This window comes from Diabrotica undecimpunctata, chromosome 2, assembly GCF_040954645.1.
Source record: "Diabrotica undecimpunctata isolate CICGRU chromosome 2, icDiaUnde3, whole genome shotgun sequence".
In the NCBI taxonomy this organism is placed as follows: domain Eukaryota; kingdom Metazoa; phylum Arthropoda; class Insecta; order Coleoptera; family Chrysomelidae; genus Diabrotica; species Diabrotica undecimpunctata.
In genome coordinates this window covers 170,949,500-170,971,005 of record NC_092804.1, presented here as the reverse complement: position 1 = coordinate 170,971,005, position 21,506 = coordinate 170,949,500, and the positions used below count along the sequence as shown (strand labels likewise).

Below are 21,506 nucleotides of genomic sequence, written 5' to 3'. Positions count from 1 at the left end.
ACTACAGTCTACAGCTACAAAAAGCGCCAAACAAGTACTAAAACTGAAATTTATTATTATATTATTATTATTTTAAAGCCATATATATATATATATATATATATATATATATATATATATATATATATATATTTTAGTCTATATATATTTATATATATATATATATATATATATATATATATATATAGACTAAAAATTACTACTTTTTTTCGTCTTGTCAATGGTTCTTTGCTTACAATAGCCTTTGTCGACGATATCGACGTTGTAAGTAAATATGTTCTTTTCACAACATTCTGTTTGATTAGGCCCCTATCTATTAAAGTATGACACACATTTTTAACTATTTTTTTGCGTCCAATGACAAATGCTTTTGATTATGTTTAGTAGATCTGGAGCGATTATTTTTCCGTGGACGAAACATATTTGTTACGAACAATCTTCACTAATATACTATACACACAGTAGCAAGTAGAGATTTTTAATGACTGATTACATTAGCCGTACCTGATTCAACCCTGAGCGGTCAGGTAGAAATTTAAAACGTATTTGTCTATTAATAATGGCGATAATACCACTAATCCTTTAACGACGGGAAAGTCAAAACGATATATTTTGAGACAAACTATACAAATCGGACATTATTAGACCAGCTAAATTTCTTTCAGAAATATTTGGTGAAACGGAGATTGATCCGGTAATCGACGAGGAAAGTGAGGAAGATTAATAAAATGTAATTATTCTGTCATTCAATGTAACTAGATTAAATAGAATATTGTAAATATAAATTGTTAATTAGTAAATATATGAGTTTTTTTTACCTTTAAAAAAAATATTTTGTTTTCCTGCGTACGATCAGCTGTAAAAATTAATTAAAAGATATCCAAAATATGGTTCATTTTTCAGAGCCTTTTGAGGTTATGTATTAAAAACATGGAGAAAACGGGGTTTTTCGGTTTTTGAGAATGTTGTGAGATAAAACTAATGCTTTTAATAGCTGATTTTGATTGTAGAGGGAAAGATATATATTAAATGTAAATTACCATTCATTTAGACACTGAATTTAGAGGTTATATAGCGAAAGCTCAAAAACAACGCCGAAAAAACGGAATTTTTCGGTTTTTGGAGCATGCTGTAGGAAAAAAATAATAGTTTTAATAGCTTATTCATTTGTAAAGGTAAGAATACATATAAAAATATGAATTATCATTAATTTAGGTGTATGTTGTTGAGGTTATGAGTTAAAAACTTCAAAAAAATGCCAAAAAAATGAGTTTTTTCGTATTTTAGGCATTTACCACGTTGAAAATGATAATGATACCTATGCCATTCGAAAGAACGGGAAAATACCCATAAAAACATTGTTTTAAAGTTGGCCAAAAATTTTCGACATAACCTAAAATATTACTGAAAATTTCAAATATTTTTCCTGACCTCAATTTTCAAGCTAAAAATCTGAAAAAAATCAGGCAGTTTTGTATTATTAAAATACGCTTTCATGAATTTTTTCAGATTTTTTGCAGTAATACGGCGTCTAAAAAAAAATTTTTTTTGTTAAATACGTTTTTTTCCATAGCGAACCCCCAGAGGCACCTAGGGACTTGAAAATTTAACTGAGTGAGTTTTTAATTATGTCCTTTCGAATGGCCAGACCCAAAACTGAATCGAGCATGGTGCAATTTTGACCATCTTATCCCGCTATAGCCTTTGGTGATAACAATATGCAATAAACAAAATATACAAAAGATTAAACGCCACTTTTTACTTATAAACAATGTATGGAAAAGTTGCCAATATTGTACCACTTAACATATTTCGAATTTTAATTTGAATAGTATACGTCATATTTACTGAACGATGTATTAGGATAACTAATAAACATTTACATAAACATGATAATTTTTGTAACTTGATATCATTGAATTTACTGTTAAAAAAGTATGTTTTCCTGGTAGGTTGCAAGTGGTACAATTTAGAAAACTAGTTGCCTTTATTGTACCATGGGTTTCCATAATTGTACCCGTAGTAACCTATATAGAGGGATCGGTGTATAGAAAAGCAAGAAAAAGTTTGGGTTCCAGGTTGGACTCCTGCATAAAGTTCGTGGCTCCATGAACGACATTGGATCATATCTTTCAATTCTTTTTTCTGCGCAAATTGAACAGAACCACTTATCAACACACAGTTCTATAACAACGTCAGGTTGATTTGAGCTTGACGCGGCATTTAGATGAAAAGTCACTGTGAGATTTTCACATTTCTTTTTTGCTAAGTTTTTCTTGGCAGCTTCTTTGTTCCTTTTAAGACTAATTTTACCTTCTAGTTTTATTTATGGAGCATTTAGAAGTTTTTGGACGATTTCGGTTTAACCTTTCCCAATCTCATTTTTATTTTCTTTGTCTGTTCCTGCGCTAATTGTAGCTGTTTAGCTAATTCTAGTTTATTTTTGTAGGGGCTCCCCGTCAACACCATTGCCCTTTGTGCTGTTCCCTTCTTGGATTTTGGATGAGGCTTCGGTATCGGGAAAATTGAATCAATTGAAATGTTAAGTTTTGGACTTGCTTCACGAGTTTTTTTTTATTAGGCCTAGTGGGTGTAGTAATCGTAGCTAAACCCTTTTTAGGACTGTAGCTAAACCCTTTTTAGGACTAGGTAGTTGAGGCCAGATTATTTCGTACTCTACATTAGCTCCTATTGTAGACCTAAGTGGTTAATTATTGGTCTCATTAGACTCTTCATTTTCACCATCTTCTCGGAAGCCATATAGCCATATAGCCAACGGTTTCCGAACTAGATACTCCAGTAGTTCGGAAACCATTAACTGCAATTTCAATGCTTGCTGCTCTCCCATAAGCTTCAGAAATCAAGCCAGCTACGTGAACTTGTGTAACACATAATCCGGGGTTAGAACGAAGCCACTTTTCAACTTATTGAGTTTACTAGCCTTTGAAAGGCATAAAGAATGATCTATCCGAAGGCTGAATGCAACGGATTGTATGACCAGGCAGTTGTAGCATTATTACACCGTGCTCTCTAGCACGTAAAATTGCTTTAAGATTCTTGGAATGCGTTGTATGCTCATGCAGTACCAAAAGAACTTTTTTTCTGCTGTGGGGTTTACAGAATCAATAAAATACTGGAGCCTTTTTACAAAGAGATCACTAGTCATGTAGCCTGATTCTAATATCTCAACCATACTCCCTGGTTGAGCACCAACCCTCAAATCATTGTTCATTCGCATACGCTTAACTATGAGCATAGGTGGAATATAAATTCCTGAAGCACTCTCACAGCAAAAAACTGTCGTGTTGACTCCACGTTCTCCACTGGACACTGACCTAACTTGCCTTTTACCTTTTTGTGCGAGAACCTTTTGACATTTGTTCTGCACAATTCTGACATGGCTCATGTCGTCCATATTCCAAGTCCCATATTTTCCTTTGGGCATCTAAAACACACAAGAACGGTGTGTGTTATTTTTTTTATTTATTTTTGAAAATAAGTATGTCTTAAATACCTCATGGTATCTAAAATTAAACAACGATTCCTAACCTAAAATTGGTCCGGCAAAGGGAAACAACTGTTGTATATACCTAAATACATGTTTTTCTTGTATTTATAAATCCAAATGGTTTGCACATACCTTTACATATGCTGTAACCTTACGTATGGAACTAGAAAACTATCCTAAAACATCATGAAATAAAAAAATAAAAATTCGATAAAACAAAGTGGACAAATGTGAACGTTGTATAACTCCAGCACCCAACACTAAGTAGCAACTAGTTCCACTAAACGACATAAGAGCGCTCTGGCTTTCTCATAAAGGATAAATACAGCTGTGGTACAATATTGGCTACTTTCCCCTAAGATCGTTAATTGATTTGAAATACTAAGGGGGAACGTTAAACTATATGGAAAAGTGACACAATTTTACTGAAAAGGGATAGAAAATCCTTTAAAATGAGAGTTAACAAAGTGATTTTTGTTCAATTGTTCTAAAAATAGCTTCTTCAAAAGTCGATTTTTTTTAATTATTAATAAACGCTTATAATCATGAAGAACTTATCATCTATTTCTCTAAACTAACTTAGTTTAAACAAAGTACAAATAATTTGTGCAGTTAAAGTGCTGTTAAATCATATGTCTACCCCAATCTTTTGGTAATATTGCAAGATATTCAAATTTTTTATAAATAGTTATAATAAATATCGAAAATTGCTACAGTAATCGAAATTTTTGATTTGCACAATCTTCTGGTTTATAAACCTTTTTCTCAATATAATAAAGATCGATCAGTATTATAAGGCCCTCAACATTTCCTAAAATCTAAATTTTCGTCACTTTCTAAAAACTTACAATTTAAGTAAAATTAGCGTTAACGTATTTGATACCTCAGATTAAAGTTAAAATTAAAACTGTCAAAACTTTGGTTCTCGACCACCCAAAGGCTTTCTTAATCGCTTAAAATTTAGGTTTTGTTATCTATTTTAATAATTCGTCGAGTTCTAATATTGCAGGGTAACCAAACAGGTGAGAGAAATCATTAACATCGCGTGTTTTGGCTTACTTATGAAGCAAAAAGCTCAACTTTTAGTAGATCGAAAAAAAAAAACAGTTAAAGATCTGCGCCAAGCAATACAATCAGTAAAGATTATTGTATAAATATATAACTTCCTTCACCTAAATTTTAATGCTATTTTAGAATGTCAGGTAAAAGTACTGGCAGTTTACACCTGATAAAGAAGTCGATTATCGAAAAACTGACTATTTTTAAACAGCTATATCTTCGAATCCACCAGATAAACTTTAATTTACTAGTGCTCATTTGAAAGGTATTCAAAAACTCTTTTATTTGCCTGTTTTTACAATTTTTTCCTCGTTTAGTAAAATTTTGACAATCAATTTAAAATTATAAAATTTTGTAAATTTTTTAAACAGTACACCTGAAAGAAGTCGGTCTCAGAACTCTCAGACAGCCCGTGGTAATGCGGGAAGTTTTATTTAGATCTGTACCTACCTGACGAGCATCATCAATAAGCATAGAAATGCGACAACTATAAACTTATGGAACAATCTATTATAGATTTCTAAAACTTTCCTTAAATCCATCCAAATTTTCTAAGAATTTCCATAATTTGTATATGAAGTCTCTATTGAACTATCTACTATTTGGAAATGTTTTCGTTTTCCGAGATACCGTTGTCCTGATCAATAATCGATTGACTTTCTCAGAAAGTGATGTAAATTTTTTATAATTAATTTTTGACAACTAAATATGTACAGCAAGTTCTCAACGCCTTGTCCTGGAATTTATAATTAATTAAAAGTTTATTATTTATTGTATTGTATTTCATGCTGTTCGAGTTTCTGAATTACAGACACTATATCCGTTGTTGAAAACGTGACAAGGTTGTTAATATTCTGAATCGAATACTTTGTTTTCTTTTTTCAGATATTGATTGTATGCATAAACCAACTCGAAAGTTAAATTTTTATCTTATAATAAGATTATATCAAAGTCTTGTCTACCGACTATAGAGAGAATGATACTACAGACAGCAAATATACTGCTCGGAAAAAGTTAGGAATATTGCTATAGAGGGCTTTTCATTTTCGAGCAACATCGAGTAGGAGCCAAAAAGCTAATATAAGTCAACTCTCATCTATAGGTCGGAAGAGTAAACTGAGATTTAAAACAAAGATTAGAATGGCAAACTGTATAATTTTGTCAACAATAACATACGCCTTGGCCGCAAGGGGACACACTTCCAAATCCAACAGATACAAAATACAAATAGTCCAGAACCATATGATCAGAGAGGCTCTGGTTATACTAAGTATATTCCATTAAGGTGCGTATTTAGGGACTCAGAACAAAAGAGAATCTTTAGAACAGTGTACGAAAAAGCGCAGGTGATTTTCAATGATCCCAGGAACCATCTGAGTAAACTATTAAGAGAGTTAACAGACTATGACAAAAACCAGAGAACAGTACATAGGCGGCCAGACAGCAGCTAGCTGGATATAGAGAAGACCCAGAAGAACAGTGAAGAAATGATAGCCATGCAGTAGTTGCATGTACGCAATAACAGAATACCCAAAAACCTATCCTTATATTTTATTTCTTTTATTTAGTTATTTTTATTTTTACTAACCAGTTACACTATATATACAGCTCGTGGACCACTATAAGACCAAGCTTATGGAACTTGAGCATCGAGGTCACGTACCGACAAACGTGGACTCGCTGGCCAGAGTCTGACAAGGAGAACAAAAATTATTTTGCCAATTCGTCGGCTGAGTGACCGAGCACACACAATCGGGGCGGGGAGTCGGCGACGGTCGGTGACTCTCTGTCCGGAACACACATGCCACACACAAGTCCAAAATCATGTAAAAATTAACTTCAGTCATTCATAGGTAGAAAAGCTCGTCTAGCTACCCCTAAAATCAGGTGGCTTAACCACATTAAGTAGAACAAAGGATGTTCCATTACCTCTCGGGCATCTAAAGTAACTTTCAGTGCAAAGCCTCCCATTTGGTCTGTCCTGCGATGAATAGGGGTGATTGGTTATAGGTTGAGAGTCAGACAGGTACCACTCCATTATGGAGTGTGACCGGTTTGATCTTCGCCCTGTGGGCCCATTATTCCATTGGAACACACATGTCAGTCGGAGCTAGCGTTCTACAAAAATTGTTGTGTGTCTGTGTGTCGACCAAGAGAAATGATCACAGCACCCAAATAAAATTTGCAAAGTCTGAGACAAGAGCCAGTACAATTTCTTTATAAATGGGGACTAACTGAAAAAATAAATAAAATTGAAAATAGAAACAAGAAGACTTTATACGAGGGGTTAAAGAGAGCTATTTATTTATATATTTAGAAAATTTTAAATTGATAAATACCCTGTCGGTTTCCAGGTGTCTCCTTTGGATCTCGAACAGATTATCAGAGGGAAAAAAGAAACTTCAACTTAACTTCAATCCAGGAAACGTAAACCCAATCCTTTTTAACAGAAAGAACAAGAAAAGAAAACCAGCCTCAACTTAAATAAATTCAATAATTCGAGGTGACTTCTAAGAGGAAAGTTTCCAAGGTTTAAGTTATGTGGTGGATGGCTAAAAAATATATCTCCTATTAGTTTTTCTTTCTCGTTATGTAAGGAAAAAGAGACAAGAAAAAGAAACAATAAAAACCAAGGGTTTTTAAATTTGTAGAGATATAAAGGTTGGCACAAAACTTGGCTTAAGGTATAAAAAAACCTTATCTGTTAAGTTTGTCGAAAATGATCATGACCTTGGAGAGTTTAGGCCTATTAATTTTTTTTAATCAGTTATATGAAAAAAGTGCTTGGGTGAAAATATATTCTCAGTATATTTAAAATATGCAAGATATTTCTTAATGACAAGATCGGAAATATGACACTAAGAATTATTTTTGAGATAAGATTTTTAAGATAAGACTAAGATTTTTATGATAAGATAAGACTAAAATAGGGCATTATTATGGTAAAAGAAACTTATCCGGCTAGTTATGGAATAAATCCCAATAAAATAACAAACGATTCTTCCCACATTAATCCAACAACAACAAAAAACGGTATTTCCTTTAACTAAAACTGATTTCCTTAATAACTTAAGGGTGCTCTTAAAAAAACACTTTCCACCGCCATATTTTCACCTTGACCTCTCCCTTTAAAGTGAAAAGACTAAAGCAGCTGTATGTCCGCTATCATATCCTGACGACCCAGGCTATATTATTCAGGCCTTAACAATTTTAAGAATATTACAATATTAGTTAGAAAATTTAGAATTTCTGATAGGGGACAAAAAAAGTCGATCAGACGTGGTTAGTTTAGACGCGGTCAAATAGAGACGTAAAAATATATCGTATCCGATGAAAGAGAATTAATTATAATAATTATAATAGAAATAGAACTCATTCTCTAGGAAAAGGTGGATGAAAGGAGAGGTCCGGGTAAAAGAAGAATCACTTGGATGCAAAACCTACCCGTGTAGTTCTACTCAACTATTCGCTAAGTGCAAGTTCGGAAGAGCGACCCCTAGTGTCGTAAATCAGCGAAATTCTTAGCACTTTTAAATTATTACTCGTATGTAAACACCAAATAAAATGACCTAAACTTGTTGTATAATAATAATTATTGTAATTTATATCAATATTTGACTTCAAAAAATTTTTAATGAAATTTTAATTGTAGCAATGGGTAAGTATATTTTTACGGTTAGATTTCATCATTGAAAATAGATTTGGCAATAAATCAGCGAAGTTTTTAGTAAACTGCAAATAAAATGAGGAAGACGCATCTCCTGGTTAAACAATTTGAGAGCTTGGTTTAACAACTGCACTTCTGCTGACCTCTTTAGAGCAGCGGTATCGAAAGTGCAAATTGCCATGATGGTTGCCAACCTTCTTAGAGGAGATGGCACATGAAGAAGAAGAAGAAATAAAATGACTTAAACTTGTTTATTTAATACAATAATTATTGTAATTTTTATTAGAAATCTACTTTTCTCTTTGCATTAATTTTTGCTTATAAATTTGAAAATGAGTCGAACTTGAATTTATATTACAACATTAGCCCAAATCCCGTTTTCTTCAATGATAGTACTTATGAAGTGTGCTAATAAAAATGCAAGGTTTCGCCGCTTCACGCGCATGGTCGTTTCTCGTCCAAGTACTCGCACACAGCGACTATAGACAAGCCGCCAAGAATATACGAATTGCCATCTTAATAGCCAAAGTCCGCAATGGATAAGACATGAGAAGAAGAAGAACAATTTCTGAACTAAAAACCGAAATGTTAATAAACAACTTTAATTAAAATAAATAACCTAAAAAGACTTATCGTGTATAAAATAAACTTCCTAGTTTTCCAATTAGAAATTCATTAGTCTGTTAAAATAGTATTTTAAGATAGATTTTTCTTTTGTGGCTCCAAATGTAATTGTTGACAACTTACTACAGCTATTCCTCTTAATTAGTTTTAGTTTATTGGCCACCCAGAGATTAACAGCTTCTAAATATAAATGTGCATCATTCGGTTTTCTATACAAAACATAGATTGTATACAAAAATAAAGATAATTTATGTACTGAATTAGAAAGAATAAAATTTAGAATTAGGTTTTTTGTAGGTAATCTGTAACAAAAATATATGTACTTCGCAAATGTCAAGCATTCCATCAATATAAAATCTTTTTTAAAATGTAAGAATCTGCAATCAAAAAATTAAACCTAGAACTTTTACAGAGGGCTTTATTAAGCTTTATGTTTCTTTTTGAAAGTACAGTACAGTAAAGTTTTATACAAGATATAGTTTGGATGTGTATTATTAAGGTTTATTTATGTTAAGGTAGTTATGGGATTGCGGAAGTGGTGGTTGGGCTGAATTTTCAGAAGGCATGAAATATATAAATATATTTTAGCAACCGCGTTTGAATAAACTTCAAACCTTTATATAGACAGTCATCATGGTTATCATGCGTGCGTTATATCGGACAGACGGCTTACATACATCTGGCAGAGACACAATCATCAGGATCTGTTAGTTCTAAAGTTCTGTAAGTCTCACTTCTATCATGATTTCATTACGATCGTCTTCAGTAAACAAGAAAGAAAAAATTTCAAAAACTTATATTGGTTTTGATTCTATTCTAATATATCAATCATAGAATATATACATATAAAAGAAATATTATCCTCCTTATAAGCTTCTTAAAGCGGACTGGGCAAAAATCAAAGAAAAGCTTTCTATAATCAATTTGGAGACATACTGAGTAAAATTTTATTAGGGAAGAGAGTCATAATAGGAAATGATTTTAATGCACATATGAGCCAATATAAGACAGGATATGAAGCAATATAGGAGGCTTGGGAACTAGAAATGAAGCTAAAGATGATATGCTGGAATCAGCAACAGCATTAGATATGGCGATTGTTATTATATTGTGTCAAAAGAGAGAGAAAATTAACTTATCACATACAAAAGTGGACAAAATCACTCCCAAATAGATTATTTCATGACAATAAAAGAAGACATGATTGTATGGACTTCAAGGTCATAGTTCGTGAGACCGTGAGCCAATAACATAAGTTGTTTGTCCTGGACATCGAAGTAAAAAGTGAAACGAAAACCAAAATATTGGGCAGTGCCACAAAAAAATCAAGTAAAGGATTTTAAAAGATGAGAAATAAGGTCTACACAGGACAAAAATAGTGAAAAAAATGTACTGGGACATAAAACGAAGTCTGAATACTATAGAGATGCTTCTATATGAGATAATCTCCCAACTGAACTATATAAAGAAGGTGGCCATAATACCATAATATAAAAGAAATATGGACACAGAAATTCATCGCCAATGATTGGAATATCGGAATACTTTGGACCATGCACAAAAAAGGAGATATCTTTAAATGCTCTAACCACAAAGGAATTACGCTTCTAAATGCAGCGTATAAAATATTTTCTACAGTACTATGTCACCTTATGGTACCATATGCAGAACGAATAGTAGGGAAATACCAGGCTGGTTTCAGAAGTGGTAAATCGACAATTCATCAGATTGCATCCCTGAAACATATTTTGGAAAAAAACTGGCATTGATACTCATCACATATTTATAGACTACAAAGCAGCCTACGACTCTGTAAATAGAAGAGAAATATCCAAAGCAATGAAAAAGCTAGGAATACCAAATCAGTTGGTAAATTTAACAAAACTAACTCTTGAAAAAGTTGAGTGTAGAGTACGAATTCAGGGAGAACTGTCTGAACCTTTTAAAACAAATAACGGGCTGTGCTAGGGAGACCCTCTCCATTGTATACTGTTCAATCTGGCTCTGAAAAACTAATACGTATGTCACAAATCACAACCACTGGTTCAATATATAAAAAATCAGTTACTATTTAAATGGGAATAAGCCACAATTAAAGGTTAAAATACGTTCGGAAATCGTTCTCAAAATACAAACATTAGTGTATATATATATATATATATATATATATATATATATATATATATATATATATATATATAGCTTCAGAACAATATAATAAATCAGTGCAAATCCTGGCCTATGCTGATGATATCAATATTGTTGGGAGAACGGAAAACGCTGTACGAGAGGCGTATGTAGCATTAAATGAATCAACTAAAAAAAGGGTTTAATAATAAACACCAACAAAATGAAGTTTATAAATATAAGCACGCAACCACAAATACTACGACCACTTGTTATAGAAAACGACCAGAGGCTGACATGGAATGCACACATTCAGAAAGTCACACAGAAGGCCACTATGGCCCTGAACACATGTAGACGAATGTGTGGTAAGAATTGGGGGTTAGATCCTAAAATGAACCTCTGGTTGTACACAAGGGTTATAAGGCCCATGATAACTTATGGTTCAGTGGCGTGGTGGAACAAAACGCAACAGTCCGGGCGATTCGATTGCTCAGTAGCACACAAAGGCTTGCATGCTTGAGTGTTACAGGAGCCATGAGAACAGCCCCAACGGACGCGCTAGAAGTTCTGCTAAACCTACCACCTCTGCATATATACATACAGAGTGAAGCCAGATCAACAGTACATCGGTTGATCCAAGGCCAAGCTCCAATAAGTATGATGCAGGGAGCTGATAAATTAAGGCTATACCAGGACATAAAGGTAGACCCCGTTCTAGGAATGCCTGTAGACCGAATGGTTACGAGGTATAGTTTTAACAAAAATTTCCAAATTACAATACCAAAAAGAGAGGACTGGGAAACTGGTCCGCCGCTAACAGCAAACTCAATATGGTATACGGACGGCTCCAAAACGGATACAGGTACGGGGGCTGGAATATATGGCATAAAACCAAGGACGGAAGTCCGGGTATGTCTAGGAACATACGCGACCGTATTTCAAGCCGAATTAGCTGCTATACACAGGTGCGCTATGGAACTAATCGGCCGAAATGTAGATAACGACTCCATCGTTATCTATTCGGATAGTCAAGCAGCTCTAAAGACTCTCAGTTCGGTACAGGTCGATTCATGGCTGGTATGGAACTGTTTGGATGTCCTCTCTCAGGTGGGAAGTCAAAACAGGTTGACACTTGCCTGGGTGCCGGGACATAAGGGTCATCGTGGCAACGAGAAGGCCGATGAATTGTCCCGAGAAGGCGCATCTACGCCACTGGTTGGTCCGGAACCCTTCTTTGGAATCGCAAATACGATAAAAAGGGCAGCCATACACAAATGGGTGCAACAGAAGTCTCTTGAGTGGTGGAACAACTCACCAGGACAGAGGCAGGCCAAACAGTTCATCAAAGGACATTCGGCTAAATTTACAGCAGACTTACTTTCGCACAGACGCAGGACTGTCAGAATGATAGTGGGTCTGCTCACTGGGCACTGTAGTTTCAATAGACACTTGAGTCTCATAGGCCTGACAGAAGAGGACACCTGTCGTTTCTGTCTGGAAGAAGAGGAAACCGCTCTACACGTTCTGTGCCATTGCGAAGGTCTCGCACGAATGCGGTTTCTAGAACTCGGAGAGGAAAAACCGGAAGCACCAGGCTACATGAAAAGGCCACTATCAAGGCTGTTGAGTCTCATTAAGAGGACCAAGCTAGATGAAGTGCTTTAAAATAAGGGGGAAACACAATAGATCTGCAAAGGTCGCAGTGTATCAGGCTCTATTGGCCGCCCCATTTTCTACATTCTACATTCTATAGAAAACGACGTCATTGAAGCAGTGAACGAATTTGTATATCTAGGAGCGCTCCTTAACACTGAAAACAATACTACCGCAGAGATAAACCGCAGAATTTGCACGGCCAACAGATGCTATTTTCTGCTCAATCTTCTCCTAAAATCCACAATTATATCGAGAAATACAAAAATAAAACTCTACAAAACAATAATACGCCCAGTCCTAACATATGGTTCAGAGACCAGGACTCTAACAAAAAATAACGAAAACATGTTAGGATATTTCGAAAGAAAAGTACTAAGGCGAATCTATGGAGCAGTGAATGACAATGGAGTGTGAAGAAGACGATACAACTTCGAACTTTATAGAATATACTAGGAACCTGATATCGTAAAACATCTTAAGATAGGTCGTCTGAGATGGATAGGGCATGTAATGCGGATGAAACAAAATGACCCAGATAGAAAAACGCTCCTTATAGACCCATTGGTCAGAAAAGAAGAGGAAGACCCAGAACAAGGTTCCTTGATAACATCGATGAAGACATGAGAAATATGGGAATACGTGCTTGGCGGAGAAAGGCGATGGATAGTGACGACTGGAGAGAAATTCTTGAGGAGGCTAGAACATACGCAGGGTTGTAAAGCCAAAATGATGATGATGATGAGATGCTGCTATTGAAATACTTAAAAAACTTCTGGAAAGAAGTCATTAGTAGTTCAAAAACAGAGTATTTGGAATGTTTATTTAAAAAATGAGTTACTACTAGACATAAAATGATAACTTTGGATGGTCATCGTCATCATCCAATGTTCATTTTGGGATTTGGATAGGATATCTTTATCAAGAGGGGGATTGAACTTATGTGTCCCTGTTTAAGATTCTGCATCCTCTTGAGAGTTTGATTTGTATGTGTTTTTTGTGTACAAAGGCAAACAGTTTCCGAAAATGTCACTGGGGCAAGTTGTCGTTGCCGTTGACAAGCAATACAGTAGGTACCTAAAAATCTGAAAGTATTCTCTGAAAAGAAGTCAAAATAAATGCTACGGACAGAAAAATAGTATCGATATGTTTTGTAGAACAGGCCGATAAGGTACTAATTAGTACTACTCGTAGTAAATAATATATAGACACCTTTATTTACAAATATTCAAAACATATCCCGTAGATTTTACTGTTATTAGAGCCATAGTTTTCTTTTAAACAAAATAATAGGCATGTGGCATTTCTTTGCATAAATATTATCATTAATGGGCGCTTTTTCTTCATCCTCCTATTATTTGTATTCTACCCACGTAGCGACATTGTTTTTTAGACCACCATTAGCGTTGAATATAAAGCGATAAAATCAGTTTCAACAGCTTGAAAAAGAATGGTGAATGACAATTAATCTTTTACTAAAATTTAAATCCTACAATACAAAGACTGTTTTTATGTTTTGTAATGAGCATATGCATACTATCTGAATTATAGCGAGTAAAACAACGAATAAACATCGAAATAATGGTACAATATTTTCCGTTTTGTAGGAAATACTAATGCCAAAAAATGTATAAACGGAAGTAATGAAGTTATAGAAATAGAGGCTATTACCAGGCCTGTAACTGTAGTGTATTTTTATGTATGAGAGAGTAATAAAACAATAAATTATGTATGCAAATCCCTAAACTGTTGATACGGGTGACTCAATGAAAAACAGATATTTGTCAACAAGTTTACAGAAGTATATAGGAAAACAATTTTAAATTGACTATGACCACCAGGTATTAAGGTTGGAGCAGAATAGAATACAATAGTTGTGAGGGTTACTAATCCCTAAATAAGGTTGCCAGTGTCGGAGTGATGGAGGTTAACAGGTACTAATGAATTTGCAAGAAATGTAAGATGTTTATTTTATTGGTTATATATAACCAATAAAAGTTTAATAAGTACCTACCTATTTGCAAAATAAAGTTTAATTCTTTAGATAAAATAAAACGTTTTATTTTATCTTAAATGAGTGCATTCCACGAAGTAAGGGTTTCAACAATCAAACATTTAATTCTTTAATTCCAGGAATCTACGACAGTAATTGACTAGATAATTACCTTCTAAACTTATTCCACAGAAAATGTGATAGTGGGTTTTTCCATTTTGTAGGAAGGTCCAAGTGGCGTATTCAAAATTCTTAACAGTTCACTAAAAGTAGGTACTTCAGTTGCAAGGTGCAGTTTATTGTGTATACTAGTGTTATGGAAAATTTGGAAGTGCCGTGTAAACGCCGAAAAATTGGTCCTTTAACAGTTAATGAAAAAACATTAATATTTAATTGTTTTAAATCATTTACAGACAAACGTTTATGTGAAAGTGTTGATGAGACCGTTGAGTTAGTTAGCAGTACACTTGGTGTTGGGAAATCTATGATTTACAGAGTTATTAAAGAAGAGAAATGTGGTAGTTTTCAAATGCCACGTAATGCTCCAGGGAAACCAAAATCTCAAATAGAATATCATTTTAAAGAAGGACTTCGACAGAAAGTGCATGAATTCTTCTTTAGACAAGAATTTCCAACATTGGATAAAGTTCTTGTCTCAGTTCGAGATGATAAGGATTACCCAGAAATGAGTCGAAGTACGTTATGGAAACTTTTAAAAGAAATAGGCTTCCGCTGGAAAAAGAATCCCAGAAAGTCTATTTTATTAGAAAGAAGCGATATTGTTATATGGAGAAGACATTTTCTAAGAACCATAAAGGAAATGAGAAACCAAAAAAAAAAAAATATTTTATCTTGATGAAACATGGATCAACGAGAGTCATACACCAAATAAATTTTGGCAGGATGAAACTGTTACAAGTCAAAGGCACGCTTTTGTAAATAACTTATCTACTGGTTTAAACCCACCATCAGGAAAGGGACGCAGGCTGATAATAGTACACATTGGCAGTTCAGACGGTTTTGTTGAAGGTGGTTTATTAACTTTTGAATCAACTCGTACCGGTGACTACCATGAAGACATGAACGCTGATGTCTTTCAAGAATGGTTAGAACAAATGATAGATCTTCTTCCTAAGAACTGTGTAATAGTAATGGATTATGCAAGTTATCACTCCAGACTTATAGAAGGACTGCCCACAACCAAGTGGTTAAAAAAAGACTTGCAGAATTGGCTAAGTTCAAAAAATATTACGTACCATCCCGGATCTATAAGAAAGGAACTTTATTCGTTGTGTGCCCTTCATAAAGAAAAATTTAAAAAATACGAAATTGATGAAATTGCCAAAAATCGTGGAATGACAGTACTTAGATCCCCACCATATCATTGTGAATTAAACCCGATTGAACTGGTATGGGCACAGATAAAGAGTGAAGTTTCAAGAAAAAATACCACTTTTAAAATTCATGATGTTAAACAGTTGTTTTTGGAGGCCGTAAATAATGTAAAACCTGAAAACTGGGAAAAGGCAGTAAATCACACTATTAAAGAAGAGGAAAAAATGTGGAAGCTGGACAATATTACTGATAAATTGATCGAGCCAGTTATTATAAATCTTGGTTCTGAAAGTTCATCTTCTGAATCTGATTTGGATTTGTAACAAGTAGCTGTAAGTTTTATATTAATATTTTTATTCATCTATTTAACATACCTTAGACGGTTTTAAAAACTCTTTTTCTCTTTTGTAATTTTTAAAAATTAAAAAAAAATGTGAATTTTTTAAAACCCTTTTTAATGTAGGCCAGTCAGTTCTAATATAGTGTGTGATAAAAGAGGTCACTTTTGTTTACATACACATAACACTTTATAACACTGAAATAATTCATTTATTTTTTACAATTATTCAAAGTAATTTTTCAATTAATCTTGAGCACGCCCATGGAGTGGTCGGAGGTACCAGTTAAAATTATGCTAATTACTCTCTCGTTCATAAAAATAAACTAAAGGGGGGGGGCAAGTAGGCCATTTTTTTTATTAAAATTTTCGAGATTGATTAGGGTATACAGTAATATATTTTAATGTGTAAAAACACCTGGTTATTTCTTCGAAGCCGTCACTGCTGCATTCTACTTCAATTAATTATCTTCATTCGAGAAACAATTTAAAATAGCACAAAAAAGCATTTTGCCGCTTTCTTTTTGTCAATCAGACAGCAGCATTGTTTGTTTTCATAGTTCACAGACAATTGTATTTTTAATGTACTAATCTTGTCGCCTGGCATTTTAAATGTCACATAGTTGGGCCGATCTCTTTAAAGGTACGCTGTTAAAGAATATTATAGAAAGTTTTATTGTTATAACAGAATTTCAAGACCTATTAAGTAATCGTAGTATTTTATCTTCTCTATAATCAGGTATTCATAAAATATTATTTCTTACATTGTGTTATGCAACTTAGATATCAAAGAAACACCTAAAAATCCAATATCAATTTTCCAATTGAAAAGTTTTGATATAGAAGCAATGTTAGTTGACAGCAGCTATGTATCAGCTGCATCCTTACAGAACAAACACTTATAGAAGATATTCCATTGTTAATAACATACGTATATTTTTTACAAATTTTAAATATTTACCTTATATTAATTAAAAACTGACTTACCAATTGATTTGTTCGTTGGTGGTAAGGTGGCAGCACTAACGTCGCTTAACGAACTGTGGATACTACTCTCCAAATTGATTCCAGCAATTGTTTTTGGAGAAGGACCACTGTTGGGCCTGTTGCGAATCCTACGTCTGCAAAAAATATTCATTTAAATAATATTTCACCTTCATATTATTTATTTTGTGGCGTAACATTATGTAATGTCTTTCTTATTCTGATCTTTATGTCATCAATTATTGTTGAAGGTTCACGTTACACTAAATATTTAATATATCTCCAGAAGAAGTCGATTTTACCGCCAGATCCCCAAAAAATATCGATTTTGGTGATCCAGCTTGGCAATGAATTTTTCCTTCCCTTCCTATCCACCTGTTAGGAAATTGCTCATTCAATTTACCTTGGATAAATGCGTTATGATACGAAGCGATCTATTCCAGGGAATCTGCGATAGACTAGGCATGAAGAAAACAAGAACTACAGCCAATCGGATGGAAGCGAATGAATAAGACAAGTTGACAAGTATTAGCAAAGAAGGTGTCCAATCACCAGCGAGACTGGGAGCAGTACCTTCCATTCTTCGCAATGGCCTACAAATCCGCTGCAATGAATCAACAGACCAAACATCAGCAAAAGTCCTATTTGGACGGGAGATGCGACTACCCTGTGATATAAAGGTTGGATGTCGACCTAGGGAAGATGTAGCTGGTGAAGATTATGTGCGCCAATTATGAAGTAAAATGGATGATATACACGAGTTGGTCCGTTCCCATCTTCAGAAAGCTAGCGAAAGAATGAAGAAACGGTATGATACCCAAGGCAAAAAGGGATGTTTTAAGAAGAATGACAAAGTCTGGTTCTATAATCCAAAGAAGCGAAAGGGTTATTCTGTATCCCAAGTATATTTTATCCAAATTGTAGTAGTTCTGAAGGAAGAAAGGAAGGAGGGAAGAAAGGAAGAAAGCAAGGAAGGAAGAAATGAAGAAGGGAAGAAAGAAAGGAAGGTCCGTGCCTTATTAGGGAGAAGATTAACGATATAATCTACGGAATAAGCAAGATTACGAGAGGAAAAACGATGATAGTACACCATAACCGGCTGGATCCATTCGAAGGAGAGCACGAAGCAGATGAAGAAATGGAAGTAAACCAAATTCAAAAGTACCTAACCTCACGTTTAAGGAATTCATGGAAGTAAAGCAAGACATGATGTTACCACTGAAGAAAAGCAAAATCTACTCGCACTTCCAGATGACTACTCACTGATCCCTACCATTCCGGCTAATATTAAAGACGCACAAGAATTGGCATTCATCTTTCAAAGGAAGTTTGGTCGAGTTGCAGAACTACAATGCCATCTACCAGCTCCCGGAAAAGCTTTGAAACTACAAGATGCATCACACCTTTTCTATCTGGTAATAAAAGACACCTCCCATGACCTACCAAGATGTATGGTGGATATTACTCAAATTGAGAGAGGACGTGATGGAGTCCAACGTGCAGAAATTAGCCAAAGCTAAAATGTTACCAGTTGGATTGGAGGGTTGTCCAAAATATGGTGGACGAACTCTTTAAAAACACCAGTCAAGATACTGGTCTGTTACCGGTGCGGAACGGAAACCGTTCCACAGAGTGGTATTTTACATAAAAAGCTAGTCGAAACGAAAATTTCCAAAACTAGCATTTCGTATCGATTCTTGTCTTCAAAGCAGGTCGTTATATGTGGTGTCTTCTGTCAAGACCCCTCTCCAAATAACCTAACTAAACAAATTCAACAGCTATCACTTCCTATAAGTTTTGGTTGTGTTTAGTTTTAAGATTTTACTACATTTTTTTTGATGATTTGCGATTTATTTATGTTTTTAATTCAAGTGATTTTTGTAAAAAAAGTACTTATAAATATGCCAAGGAATAATAAAAATGCAAAAAAATAATTTCAATGAACAATAAAAAAATACAATTAAAGAAACTTAAAATTATAGAAGCTAAAATGGTTACTTCCAGTATAAACGGAAGTGCTACAAGGTTAAGGTATTTCAGATTCAAAGAGCAGGTCAAAAAACATAAGTGTTATTTTTTTTTTTAATATTTTTGTACAATTGGATACATGGTCTTTGGTGTTTAATAATAAATTTATAAACCAGCTTGTACTATTTACAGTATTTTCGTTTTTATTTAATTTTGTGCAAACTTGTGAAAACTTGAACTGTTTATTTTAGTACATAGTCTAATCTTTACTGTGAAATAACTCGTATGCAGTAATGATGAGTATAGAATAACTAAAAGCATTCGTTTATATTGAAAATTATACAAAAAATTGGATTAATTTTGATTGAAGTTCTAGAAAAGTAATGCTTTAAAATATGGTTTAATATTAAGTACATACTTTCCTCTGGCATATTCATAACTGCCGCTATTACAAAAATCAAATTGGACAGCAGTGACAGCTGTCCAATTTGTTTGGTTAGGTTATTTGGGAAGGAGATAGTGCCAGATAACTATGTACCTGCTTTATGAAAAAGAATCGGTCCGAAATGCTAGTTTTCAAATTTTTGGTTTTGGCCAGATTTTTATGTAAAATACGACTCTTACGTCCCTTACCACTTTTATACAATTGGGATTTGTAAAAGAGAGTCTAGTTGCCGATACCAGCATTCCGTTCTAGTCCCGACAAGGTTCCAGAAGGAATCGTCTCTTAAGGAGGGGGCGATGTTACGCCAAGTCCTTTCTACGCCCCTGATCGAAGTTTTAAGAAGACATTAAATAAATTAAAATAAACAGCGGAGAACTTACCTAAGCGACCACGATTGCGATCACGTCCACAATCGCGATGGCGATCTCCGTTTCTTTAGAAAGCTAACACATCAGACCGATAGCAACCTGCGATTTCAATAGTATTAATAATACCTTTGGAAATATAGTTTATAAAATTTGCGATTTACAAGAAGAACAAGCATTGCAAAATTTTAATAAAAGGTATGCGTCGACGTTCTATTTTTCCATTTACAAATGCAGATATTTATGCAGTTTATTTTGCAGAAAAAGAAGAGATGTTTGTTTACATGACTAAGGCTACGGCTCCACGAGCGACAGATTGTCGCTAGCAGTAGCAGTAAAATGTAGCTTGATAAATGAAAACAACAGCAGTGATACTGAGTGGCTCCACGCGCTGTAGATTGTCGCTTCGTTTCGAGACCGAGACGCGTCGTCAAGGTCGTGTCGCGTTCGAATAGATCCGGACCTATTTTTTAGCAGTAATTTGCAGCGCGTTTGTGGCTCCAATTTGTCGCTTGTAGCGGTAATTGCCATTTAATCGGATATTTTTGTTCTTGTTTGTTTATTTCTCTGTGTTTGTTAAATTGTTTCTTTGTTTTTATAAATTACTTTAAAGTTTTTTCATACAATTTTGTGTCTCAAATCATTACAAAAAATTATAAGTTCTAAGAAAGAAATAAATCCAATATTTTCTTTGTCGGTATTCTAGATAACAAAAATCAATGGATGGTTTTTTTTTCAATCCCAATTAACCGTATCAAACTGTACTTTATAATTGATGCCATTATTAAACAAGAAAAAGTTGAACAGAGAGAATAAACAGTTTTTATTGATTTCCCGAAAATCTATTTTTTGGATTTCCTTCTTCGAACTGGTGATTCATTTCTACATAAGTGGTTGTCTAATCATGTCATATAAATAAAATTTTAATAATTATTGTTTATAGTAAAATTTTATTATCCTTCAGTACTAATGTTTCGTTCTCGATAGCTTGGCGTAAAATTCATAAATAAAAGAATGCAACAAAGCAGATTTTATGTCGCATCAGAATTTTTTAAATTATTGTAACATAAGAAAGAAGGTTAGATATTGGAAAAGGAAGATTCATTACATCAACCCAATATGATAAATGAATATAATCGACATATGGGAGTATGGCAGCCGTCGATCTATTTGATAATTTAGTAGCTAATTACAGAATACGCAGAGGTAAGAAGTGGTGGCGGCCACTTTTTATTCTAATGAAAGTTGAATAGTTAAATATTTGTTTTTTTTTATTTTTAGGTAGATACATGTATAGGATTATAAAATATGTAATTTGAAATCTTACTTTAAGGTAGGTGATTACTAATTTTTCTTCTGGGCTTAGGCTATCACGCATTGATGTATCCTGTTTTCGTATGACATCTTCTATTTCACATAATAAAAAATTAAAAGAAGA

The 21,506-nt window shown here is 34.0% G+C and overlaps 1 protein-coding gene across 4 annotated transcripts in view; it reads right to left on the bottom strand.

The window, feature by feature from the left end:
- The window catches only part of toc (toucan), a 516,113-nt gene that overhangs the window by 277,176 nt on the left and 217,431 nt on the right, over nucleotides 1-21,506 (bottom strand). For all 4 annotated transcript variants that reach the window (XM_072524002.1, XM_072524003.1, XM_072524004.1 and 1 more), the window contains one exon: nucleotides 17,294-17,427. In XM_072524002.1, coding sequence (XP_072380103.1) covers nucleotides 17,294-17,427 — 134 coding nt within the window. The remainder of the gene's footprint in view (nucleotides 1-17,293; nucleotides 17,428-21,506) is intronic.